This window comes from Drosophila busckii, chromosome X, assembly GCF_011750605.1.
Source record: "Drosophila busckii strain San Diego stock center, stock number 13000-0081.31 chromosome X, ASM1175060v1, whole genome shotgun sequence".
NCBI lineage: Eukaryota > Metazoa > Arthropoda > Insecta > Diptera > Drosophilidae > Drosophila > Drosophila busckii.
In genome coordinates this window covers 10,518,890-10,531,416 of record NC_046608.1, presented here as the reverse complement: position 1 = coordinate 10,531,416, position 12,527 = coordinate 10,518,890, and the positions used below count along the sequence as shown (strand labels likewise).

The window sequence follows — 12,527 nt, the reverse complement described above, 5'->3', positions numbered from 1 at the left end:
TTTGTGTTTGTTGGTTGGTTGTTTGTTGTTGGTTTTAAAAGTAATGCTTGTGCAAATTATTTAACAAATTTCGTACAATAAATAACAAAGCGCAGCTGCTAAAGTTAAAAAGAATATAAATAGAACTAAAAACAGCAAGCGAAGAATAGGGAGAATAAGAACAGCAGCAGCAAAAGAAAACTTAACTGTTAAAAGAGTTATACAATAAATAATAGAAAAAATTGTTTATCCATTTCGTTGCAGACGATTGACTTGGTCAGTGGCGGGGTTGGAGTTAGAGTTGGAGTCGGAGTCGGGCAGTCTCCAGCTGCTGCTCCTAGTTAACAGTTAATTCAAGCTCATTCGTTCTCGTCGTCGTCGTCGTCGTCGCCGTCGACACTCTAGTTGAGCGACGACGACGTCGACGTCGCTGTCACTGCGTTGCTACGGGTGCTGTTGATGGCTCTGCTGCTGACGCTGACGCTGCCATCTGTCACTTTTCGTTGCGTTGAAATAAACTGCACAGATTGGCATTTTGATTGTTGTCCATGAAATCCGTGCTGCTGACCTTGCTGTGGATGCTGGAGACGCTCTTTTGCATGGGCGGCAAATTGGCAATTTGGACTTCATGTCGGAACAGCTGATTAACACTACGACCGACCAGCTGGGCCGTGAGCTTCTTGAATATATCCTTCTTGGCGCGATCCACTTTGTTGCCCTTGACGGGAGCCACAGACACCTTCTCATCGAACTTTTGTATGTCCGCGGCATTGACGCTCGGTATATGTTGCAACACCTCGCTGAGTATGGGGAACTTGGGACGCAGCAGCTCATAGAATTGCACGCCAAGTGTGATGAGGCCAGACTGGTTTGCCTCATGCTGGCCATGCACCTGCATGCCCTGCAAGACGGCTGTGAACGCGCTCACCGCCTTATTCTCATCCATCAGCTGCTCGGCGGCAAGGAAACGCATCACGGGCGCGGCTATATTGACGGCTTTCATGCTGCACATGCCATCGTTCCAGGCAATGGCCTTGAGCAAGGTCATCAGCATGTAGTTACCAATGAGATTGTGACGCAACAGCTTGCCACCCAGCTCGGAGATAATGTCCGAGAGCAGCGCCGTTTGCAGCGCACGCGACTGCGGCGCACTGTCCATAGACAGCTCCTCATTCTCCATAGCCACCACCTGTGCACTGCCACCGCCACCAGCACCAGAGGCAGCATTGTGCTCGCCCAGCTGACCACCCACAAGCGCTATCTTCAGTACATCCAAGTACTCGCGTGTGAGCGTGCGATTCAGCTGATCCTCGAGCACCTCCTGTGTATCGTTCACCTCGCCATTCAGCTGACCAGATTCATAGAGTGCGGATATATAATGCCAGCGTCGTGTGAGACGCTCGCACATCAGCGGCGTTAGGTGTGCAAAGAGCGGCACTAGCACCGGTTCATAGAAACAGGGCGGGCAGGAGTAGACAAAAGGCTTGAAGAACACACGGATGATGGGACGCACACGATAGTCGGGTATGATGTCCAGACAGCTAAAGACGTTGTTTATGATCGCATCCGACAGGCCCATCAGCTGATACAGATCACGTCCCAGCGAGGGACCCGCTGAGCCCATTAAGTGATAGCAACCCTCAATGATCATGGTCATGAAGCCCTGCATCTTCTCAAAGGGCGTGGGCTCGCTTTTAATGGTCGAATCCAGCGGATCCACTGGCACGGCGCATATGCCCATCAGCAGCTTCTTGTCCTGCTCCAGCATGCCGTGTATATGACGAAAGCCCTCGGCTAGCGCGGCCAGCGCTTCTGGCCGGAACATCTCATTGAGCACGCGCATCAAGGACAAAACGTGTTGGAGCAATGGCACCACATTATTGGTCGCTGGATTGCGACAAATGGGATTGCCCAGTTCCGTGCAGCCAATAACGAAGCCACCACGTTGTGCACGATCCGGATCATCGGGCCAAGTGCAGCGCTTAACCACGCCCAGCACGACATGCAGAGCATCCAAGAGGCGTGAGCGATTCATAAGCGTTGCATCGTTGCTCAAATCATAGGCCGGCGCCTTATCCAGCCCAACGAAATGGATAAAGTCCATTGGGGTCTTGAGCAATTCACCAAAGTGCAACCACTCCGTGCGCTTGTGCGCCACAATGTGCTCGATGAACAGTTGCTGACGCTCAAAGTCGCAAAAATGATTTGAGATAAGTATGAGTGCCTCTTGGAGCGTGGTGCGTATCATGCGGCAAAGTGGTGGCGAGCTGGAGTTGGAGCTGTTGCTGCTGATGTTGCTGTTGTTGATGCTGATGTTGCTGCTGTTTGGTTGGTTGGCTGCTGCTGCTGCTGACTTGAGCAGGCATTCCACATGATTGTTGATCTGATCAAAGACGGGCAGCAGGAGCAATGGATACTTATGCGCCAGCTTGACCAGCAGACTAACTGCATGACGCTGCAAATTCTTGGCTGACTTTTGCTGCACTAGCTCCTGCGGATTTGGTGGCTTCACGACCAGTGCACGAAAGATTTTATCCAAAACGCGTGGCAGCAATGACACACCGCTCATGGCAACACAATTGTTGGGCGTCAGCTGGCAGGAGGACATGCTGAGAAAGACAAACAGCGCCGAAATGCAAGACAATAGAATGGAGTAGATGAGTGTGTTGTTCGTTTCCAGTTTGAGGCATTCCTCCAGCAAGCGCAAGCCGCTGGCAACAGCCGGACGTTCGGTCACCAACAGAATGCGACTCAAGACGCCATCCAGTACGCTGGCCAGGGCCTCCCATTCCAGATAGATGGGATGCATCACGCTGCAACTGGTATTCGATAGCTCCGGCTCTTGATGCGCATGACGCAGACGTGACTGCAGCCAGGACTCGCAATAACCATATGTGATCAGCGGTTGCACCAGCGTTGCTTGGCGAAAGATTTCCAGAAAGTCGGTGCGGCAGCGAAAAAAGTATATGGCAAACTCCTCCTCGCTGTCATACTCCAGGCGTATATAGCAATCGGTGGTAGGCACCGTCCTTGGGGATGTTGTGGTTGTTCCTGCTGCTGCTGCGGCTGGCGTTGTTGTGGTGGGCGCTGGATACGGCAATTTGACTATGCGCGGTGCTAACGTATGTATTAGCTTTGGAATGTAGTTGACCATCAGATAATCCTTGGAGCAACCATCATGTTTGAGCAACAGTTGCCAGATCAAAGCTGCACCATGGGCCACCGTCAAGGAGGGATGTTGCACCAGCAGCAGCAGACACTCAAACATAATCTCCAGCTGTGCCGGACGTTGGGTGGCATCGTCTTTGCCCCAGAGTGCCACGAGTTGTTGCACCATGCCATTCAGCACTTGCAGCAGCTTTTTAAGAAAATTATGCTGCTGCTCCAGCGACTGCGTGCTACTCGTATCCGGCTGCTGTTGACTGGCGCTATAAATATAGCGCAGCGGTTCCTCATTGTAAAGCTGCAACAGTGGTTTGCGCTCCTTGGCTTGACCCTTGCGATTGGTTATCTGCGCCAGACACTCGGCAGCATTGCACTGGAATGCTTTGTCGTTGAGCAAAATGCAAAGGAAATGCATAAGTTTGCCATTGCTGGACATGATGTGATTGATGCTAACCCACTCCACAAAGCCGCTTAAAGTAAGCAGCACCACTTCCACCACACGACTGTGCGCATTGGCCTTATCGAAGTGGCCTAAGCGTGTCGTTTCTCGAAATGTCGTCACATGCTGCTCAACCAGGCGCAGAAAGAACTCGAATATGTCATTCATGTTATTGTTGAGCGCCTGATACATGTCCTTGCGTCGCTGATTCGATTCAATTGTCTGCAGCAGTGCCACGTCCTCCACCAGGCGTAGAAACACCAACAGCACCAGCTCCGTTTGTGCCTCGCCTTTGCTGCAAGCCTGCGATAATTCGGGTAACAGGTCCGACCATTGCTGCGGCCACTCACGTTTTATCATTTCAACAATAATGCGTGAGAGAGCATCCTTTAAATGCAACAGAGTGCGATCTTCTGCCGGTCCTACGCCCAAATTCAGCATCTTGATGGCATTATCTTTAATGTATACCTTCTCCTCATGCGTGATGCAGTTCCATTTAAATTTGATGGTGTACTCGATGAGCTGCAGACCAAAGTGACGCACCTGCTGATCGTGATGCGGCGTGCTTGCCAAATAAAGTCCCACTTGTGCGCACATGGGTGATTCCTCCTTAAAGCGCTCGCAGGCCATATAAGCTTCTAGACGCGCCTGTTGTGGCGTCATGGGACTCATGATAAGCTCCACTGCCTTGGCTAGCTCCGCTGCCAGCGCTTCTGTCACATGCTGATCCATACCTCTGGCTGAAGCCGCAACGACGACGCTCTAAACGAAAATAACGAGAGCATAAATAAAATGATGCAATTGCAGCGCTTGCAGACGCAAATCAAAATCAAACTTGGTATATATGTACATACACATGTATGCATATATATGTATGCACAAAGGTATATATGTACATATCTGTATGCTATAATTATATGTATGCTAACGTGTAAATTCTGCCAACTTATCAACAATAACTTGAAAGTACTCGCACATCAGCATATACTAACGGTATGTTACCACCATTTTAAGTTCTTATTTTTTTGATATCCTTACCCAATTTGCCGGCGTTTACTTTTGCTCTCTCTCTCTTGCTCTCTACCCGATATGCTGTGCTATCCTCCGCTCAACCGGCTCGCCTCGCCTCTCACGCGCGCGTGTCTACACTTTCGATTTTTGTGCGGAATTTTTTCGCCAATGCGGTTAGGGCCCACAGACAGACCAGACGGCAGTTTTGCGTTTGATTAGGCGATTAGGCTGCTGTTGTTGCTGCTTCTGTTACTTTGTCGTTGTGGCGCTTGCACATATAATTGCTGATGCTGCTGTTGCTCTCGTTGTTACACTAAACGCCACTCACGCATATTTCTGACTATAAAATGTATTTCACATTTGAAATGCTTACAGCCTGCTTAAAATTCTATGCGTCTTTTAATTTTGTACGAATTTCTGTCTGTCAAAGCACGGCCCAAACACGACGCATGCTGCTTTTGCAATGTTAATACCCAACACTATGGCTATCTCTTTTTCCAAGTGCTGCATAGGTATTAGAAGTGGAAGACTATCGATTGCCATTATGAATGGCTACTGAAGGCTTTCGATAGTATATGAATACATCTTAAAACATGTGAAATTGAATCAAATTTGCATGGGAAAGGTATTTAAATTATGGAAAACATGCTTGCAGTAAAGTTGTCACAGTAAAAATAATTCTTTGCTTTTTACATATGTATTTAGATATAGCCATTCGCCGCATATACCGGCTTGGAGACAACTATCGATTATGCCTATTATCAAAGATGTTTCACCTCTAATAGGCTTGCGAATTTAAAACAGTTAGCAACACGGCGTGCTTTGCACAAAAATTAAAACGTTCATTGCGGCAGTTGCCGGGCATGTGTGCAAATGTATGCAAAAAACTGAAAATCTAAAAACTAACTTAAAATATACGTTGCAAGCCTGAACATTAACTTATGTGTTTAGTCGCTCGCTTAAAGCAAAATCAATAATCAAATTATGGAGTGGTATGAAATTGGAGTGGAGAGCAGCCGCATTTGCAGATTTCCCGAACGCAACATACGGGGCTATGAAGAGTTGCAACAGCCGCAGCAGCAGCCCAGCAACGAGCGCAATTCAACTGGTAAGTAGCGGAACACAAGCACAGTCTTAACAACTATTATATGTATGTGTTTTAAAAAATCGATAGCTGAGCCTTTGGGCGGTATTATCAACAATGGCCAATGGGGTTGGCTGGCGCGTGGGAAAACGCTGTATATCTGTAAGCTCAGCACAAGCCAGCGCCTGGGTGAATACATATTCCTGCAAGATCTTGACAGCAAAAACAACAGCAACAGTGCACAGGCTCACATAAGCTGCGTCGTGGAACTGTTTCCACAGCGTAGTCCATACGATAATGATAAGTTGCTGCTGGCCGTTTGCCTTGAGGGCGATAATGAAACACAATTGGCCATATATACGCCCCGTAATAGCCAAGTCCTGCGATACATACAATTAAGCAGCGCTGATGTCAGGGTGCGCTGCATGGCTTTTCTAGACGCGCAGCTTTACGAGCGCAGTTTGTTGCAACACTACGATGGCTGCTTGGCACTGGGCACTCATACAGGGGAACTGCTGCTGTTGGATTTGCAAGTGCAGCAAGTGTGGGACACACGCTGTCGCAATTTCATCCAATTGGACAGCAAGCAGCGACGTGCCCAAGTGGAACGCATGAAAGCGCGTTCGAATCTCGGTCCACAGAATTTCAAGATGCAATTGGAGCAATGCCGCGACCAACATGTGCACTTGGCCCTAGAGCTGACTCTGCCACAGCGCAAACAGGACACGATTGTCAGTTTGCTGCCGCTAGATCTCATCACAGGCTTTGCGGCGGGATTGTCCAGTGGTCAGATACTGGTATACAGCTTGACTAACTTCCAGTTAATCACCGAGCTACGTTTACCAGGGCGGGAGCCACCAGCAGCAGTAGAGCGTCTTTGTTTACTGCTCCCCACCAATGATCCCAAGCCATGCTTCTTCATATGCGCCTTGTACAAGCGCGTTGATTGCCTACAGGCCACGCTCCATGCATTATACTACAAGCACGCTGACGATGGCGAGCGTGTGCATTTCAGCGACTTTCAGATCGCTGCAATGCGTTTTAGCTTGGTGCTGGACAGTAACAGGAGTAGGATCATCGGCTGCGCTGCAGTGATGAACAATGATCATAACCTGGCCACGATTAGTTGGTACTCGGAAGCGGAGCAACAAAACAAACTAGTGTTGTTCGATATGAATCAATGGTACAAGGATAAAATGCCCACGGCGGTGCTTGATTCGGAAACTCCCGCCTATTTATGCGGCTTCTCGCTCCGCGATAGTCCGCGAGAGCAGGGACTTGCCTTGCAATTGCACAAGCCACCCATCAGGCAGTTTATTACGCGTCAAGAACACGATGAGCACTTTTATCCCAGATCCCTGACCTTTGGTATGTGTACATTCTGTATATTTAAATTGAAATTCACTAAATCGATTCTCATTGCAGATTGTGCGCTTTTGACGTCGCAGGACTGTAGCTTCTATCAGCATGTGGGCGTCCAGCGTCGCTTCCTCAATGAGCTGCAAACGAATTATGCTAAAATGTTTCTGCAGCCGGATCTCTATGTGACAAAAATGGTGGAGCTGCGTCTGCTGCCGCAGTTCTGTGAGCTCTACGACAATCAAGTGATCAATCAGGTGGGTGACGACAGCAACAAAACGATTAATCTCACGCCTTAACTCACTCTTCTGTCGCTACACAGACCAACATGTATGAGCTTATACTCTCCCTAGCATTGGAGCAGCAGCATGAGCGCTTGCTGCACGATTGCGCGCAGTACTGCTTGGACGGCAGATTCTTTTGCAACATGTTGAACAACGCTGGCTTCTCGCTGAGCACACTGCTCAATTGGCTCGTGCAACGAGCGGAGGATATTAAGGCACGCTGCGCAGAGATGTGTCAGGACGTGTGGGAAATCGGCGGCTATACGCCGGAGGATCGCGACATTAAAGAGTTTTTACATCTCACAAATCAGCTAAAACTTATGCTGGAGCTGCAGCAACGGCTGTTGCAGCTGGGCAAGGGAAAGCTGCCAGCAGAGCTACAGGAGAAGCTGCAGGAAATAGGGTGCTCCCTAAGCATTCTATATGAATACCAGCGCGTGTTCTATTTTCTGCTGGACCGTGCTTTGGTGCCCGAGTTGAACACAACGCGATTGCAGCAACTTCGCCACGACTATGACTCGCGTCGTCAGGAGCAGGAGCAGGAGCATCAGCCACGACGGGAATTGTTTATTGATGTGCTGTTGCGCGAAACTAATTTACAACTGGAATGCTATCCACCGAAGTCGTTGCGAAAGCTGTTGCACGTCATGCTGCTGCCACAGCCGGAGCTCAGCGACAAGCAACAGTTGGTGCTGTACATGCTGCTTGATCTAAATCAAGCGCTCTGGCAGGACTTTGCGCGCGCCTTTGGGCTGCCCACAAGTTTGTCCCAATGCGTGCAGTGCTTTTGGTACTTGGACCGTGGCGAGTATACGGTAAACAAAAATTTCTTATTTTCCATCCCTCTTGCACACACACTCACTGTCTCCCGCTCTCACTCTCTTTTTCATGTTGTAGGAAGCTGTTAACCAGAGCAAATCGTGCAAGTTTAACGACTGGCAAATCAAGCTGCTCGTGGAGACGCTGCTTAGCCAAGGCGCGCAAAAGGAAGCAATGCGTCTGCTGGATCTGCCCACCCAGCTGCACTTCCAGGTGCTGCTAGCCAACGACAGCATACCCGAGGCGTTTCGCTTTGCGCGGGTCAACGACGAGGCGTCGGAATCTTCGCTGCTCGAAAGCTTCTTTAAGCATTGCATTCAAAACAACAAATTCCGGGTGCTGGCCAATCTCTGTCTGAACGAGTCTGAGGAGCAGCTGCTGTTTCGCATGCTGCGTGGTTGCGCCTCGGCCCACACGGATTCGGTGCAGCTTATATTGCTGCTGATGCGTTACAAGTACATTGATGCGGTGACCTTTATGAATGAAGTGGCGGAGGAGCGCCAGAATATGGATGGCAGCGATGAGACTATACTCTCGGCCTACCGCACCACCATGGCGCCTCTAACACAATCCATAGCAGGCACCTACTTTCGCGTACGCGACCAACTGGAAGGCGAGCAGCTGTCCAATCCCTCGCCAGTGCCATTGAGCAGTCAGCTTGCCAGGGAGAGCGCCAATGGTCAAGTGCCCAATATATTTCAAAGCTCCGCATTGAGTGCACACTGGGCAACGAATCCAATGCTTGCCAGCGATTCCAGCACATCGTTGAATAGCCGCAATATGCCCTTCCTGCGTAATCCATTGCCGTCTTCTGTGGACGCCCCTCCGCGAAGCCGCGTTGTGCATCCCATGCGCTACCAAGCGGTAGAGAAGCGTCTCCTCTCGCTGGATGAGCAGCAACAGCAGCTACAGCCGCAACCCAAGCGTCCGCGTCTGCTGCTGGGCGAACAAATGGAGGAGGCCGTGCAGGGCTTGGTGCAGCGCACGCGTGAGTTGAAGAAGGAGGAACAACTGAAGGAGCAGCTGCCGAGCAGTGCACAAATTGCCGCTTTAATACAAGTGCCCAACGCCTGGCTGAAGGAGCAGGCGCAGACGCCGCCGCAGGCACCGCCGTCGCCAGCGCCAGCACCACCGCCACCGCATCCTATACTTAAGCATCGTTCAACGCTCACACGCAGGCTCACAGGCTCCAGGGCCACCACATTTTCGGAGCGTGTAAGTCAGAGCAGGTTTGTGTTCAACGAACCCCTAATTCTGCTACCTAATCCCAATACCGAGCGTGAGCCCAGTCCCATGGAGTTGGGAAGTGATCAGGAAGATCAGGTCATCGAGGTCGATGATGATGACGATGATGAATCCGATGAAATTATTGTTGAAATCGAACAACAGCCCGTTATTTGCACACCCAGTCCCACTCCGACTCCCAGTCCCAATGCCGATTCCCAGCCTCCCATTGACAGTGCACCAGTTGCTCCACACAACTCCTCCTCAGATTCGGACTCAGTATCTGACTCAGAGTACTTGTCGCCGCTGGCCTCCGCCAATGTCTCACTGGCAGAGCAGCAGCAGCAGCTGCAGGAGCAGAATCCCCCAATCGAATTGGAACAAGTGCAGCAACGTTTAATGGCTCCACCTACTGGACCGCAGCCACGAAGCTCGCTACAGAGCAGCGGCTTTGGCAGCTTCGCTACCATTCAAAATACCAACACAGTCTCCCAGCAGCTCAGCGAGCGTGAATTTGTACCACCAGTATGCTCCTCCAAGATGTGCGAAGTGACCAGCAGTCAGCAGCAGTTTAGCAGCGCCAGCAGCTCCATAAGAATTTCCGAACGCACCACCATCTCTGGAGAAATGGAGCGCAGCGATTCAACTTGGCAGTCCATGCGCTTGCCAACCTTGACACGCATGCCAAACCCAGAGCGGATTTCCGATCGCAGCACCATCTGTGGAGAGAGCAGCGATTCGTTTTGGCAGTCCATGCGCATGCCTACCCTGACACGTATGCCCACCTTGATACCCAGGCCAGGCTATATCCCACCGCAGCACCAGCTGCTGGATACAACACTGGGCATGTCTAGCTATGATGTGACTGCGCTGTCTCCTCCTGCAGAGACACAACAGGAGCAAGAGCAAGAGCAGGAACCTGAGCCGGAGCCGGAAGAGGAACTCATGGAGTACATAGATCTGGCTGACGATGATGAGCCTGAGGAGGTGGAGGTTGAAGAACTGGAGGAGCAGGAACAGGAAGAGGATATTGGGGTCGAGCAAAGCTCGTCATCCAGCAGCGAAGAAGCCAACGTGCCGGAGTTAACCTTTGGACGCACCTCACCCAGCTATAGCCTCAGCAGCGACCTCTCCGATTTGCCACGCCCAGATGTGCCCGTCTACTCCATCGTAGTGGAGTCCACCAATTCCATAACGAACTCACGCTCACCCACCTCCCACACGCCCACCTCCTTTTTGCCCAGCGATACGAATGTCTCGCAAAACTCCAGTCCACGTGCACGGCGCACCGGCGAAGGCTCCGCGCGTTCGATCTACCGCGCCAACAGCCTAGAGACGGTGGATGATTTGGACACCACCAAGGGCTCCATGGAGGAAGAGGAGGAGGATGACTGCGTTATTGCTTTGGATGGCACCGAGGTGCGTGGATATGTGGCTCGTTCGGAGCCCGTTGCCGCCAGCAGCAGCGCCGAGCTCTTCTCCTTTAAGTCAACTAAGGAACCCGGTGGCATTGTGACCACTGCCCAAACGCCTTGTCCTTCTTTCGGGGCCACAGCCAACAGCGATTCTGCTGTAGCCGAATATACAATCAATCTAGATAGCGGTGATAGTACCAGTAGACCAAGCGCAACTCCAGCGGATATTGTGTTAGACACCAATCAAGATTCCGTGGAGACTCGGCTCTTCGTGCCGGAAGAGGTTTTTTCCATCAATGAAGATTCCGTGGAGACAGTGCCCAACGTCCCTGAGTCAAATGAGCCGCAGGCACATGTGGAACCAGAATTGGATGTGGATATCGATGTCGATGTCGAAGGTGTAGATGCTGGATCCAATCAAAGCTTGAAGCTGGCTGTATCCGATGGAGAGGAGGAGGAGGAGCAACATCAGACTGAGGCGCAAGAGCAGCATGACCAGGAAGAGGAGCAGCAGCATAGTACTGAGCCGCAAGAGGAGTACGGAGAGGAGCAACATCAGACTGAACAAGAGGAGCACGAACAGGAGCAGCAACTACTAGAGCTAGAGATAGAACGTCAAATGCAAACACGTCGCAATACGCGTGCCCAATCCACTGACACCCACACAAACACCGCACAGAGTCTCCCCCCAGTTAAGACAAAACGTCGCCGTGTATGCAGCGAAAGCAACACTACCGAGCGTGTGGATTCGCCTATGGTCGGAATGAGGCGTCTACGCAGCGTCAGATTGCGTAAGCTGACCATGGATGACCATGAAGACGCCAGCTTAGGCACTCCTCCATCGTCCTCTGCGACAAGCAGTCGACGTCGACTGCGCAGTGACAGCCAAGCTAGCGATGATCAGCCCTCAACATCCGCGAAGACGTCGTCACGTCGTCGCGGCTCGCGCCAAGCGGATTCTCCGCCGGGCAGTGGAGCCAGCAACACAGGCAGTGGAAAGCAGCTTCCCAAACGGGTGACGCGTGCGGGCTCCGTGCCGCATATGCCTGCTTCGACGCCTACCAAACCCATTGGCACACGCGCACGCGGACTAAAAACCATTGAAGAGAATGTAGAGGCTACCACGCTGCATAGTCGACTGGAAGAGCCAGAGCAGTTGCAGCCGGAGGAGAGCGAATCGGCAGCAGGCATATCGAAGCGCAGTCTACGCTGTCGCAGTGAGCCGACTGTAGTGGCCATGGCCCCTAGGCGTGGTGTTCGCTCGAATAGCAGGAACCTGGAGCAACAGCAGCCGGAGCATGAATCAACACCGGAACGCGTGACTAGAGCACTCCGCAGCAGACGCCTAGCAAGCGATGCCGAGTCAGCTGCGGCTATTGATGTTGCTGCTGCTGCTGCCGCTGGTATGTTAGAGTTCTCAAATTAATATATGTATTGTAAAATAGTATAACGATTAATTTTTATAGTTGCAGCACGGGAGGCACAAATACCGCCAAAGAAACGTGGACGGCCCAAAAAATAAGTAATGTAATAATCCAGTAGGACGTACACAAACACGCAAAAAAAAAAAAAGAAACTTCATTCAGTTTTAGTAAGTTTAAATTATTTGTTTCTGTGTTGCACAATCTATCTAAATGTGCTATCGATAACAGTTAAATTTTGAAAAGTTAACGTATATTGAAAATGAATGTATATTGTGTATTAATAATCGATTTTATGTGCTATCGACAACCTTTAAATTTAGAAAA

The 12,527-nt window shown here is 50.7% G+C and overlaps 2 protein-coding genes across 2 annotated transcripts; one reads left to right on the top strand and one right to left on the bottom strand.

The window, feature by feature from the left end:
- Window positions 1-61: 61 nt before the first annotated feature.
- Window positions 62-5,035, bottom strand: LOC117134959 (exportin-5). Its single transcript, XM_033294606.1, has 2 exons — window positions 4,622-5,035; window positions 62-4,345 (listed from the first exon to the last, which is right to left on the bottom strand). Exon 2 carries the CDS (start codon window positions 4,313-4,315, stop codon window positions 473-475), a length of 3,843 nt encoding a protein of 1,280 aa, XP_033150497.1. The 5' UTR covers window positions 4,316-4,345; window positions 4,622-5,035; the 3' UTR covers window positions 62-472.
- A 420-nt stretch (window positions 5,036-5,455) lies between these two features.
- Window positions 5,456-12,335, top strand: LOC108606649 (protein ELYS homolog). The gene is made up of 6 exons (XM_017996962.2): window positions 5,456-5,702; window positions 5,769-7,046; window positions 7,104-7,294; window positions 7,360-8,136; window positions 8,219-12,182; window positions 12,246-12,335. The coding sequence occupies exons 1-6, from the start codon at window positions 5,579-5,581 to the stop codon at window positions 12,299-12,301; spliced, it is 6,390 nt and encodes a 2,129-aa protein (XP_017852451.2). The 5' UTR covers window positions 5,456-5,578; the 3' UTR covers window positions 12,302-12,335.
- Window positions 12,336-12,527: the final 192 nt, after the last annotated feature.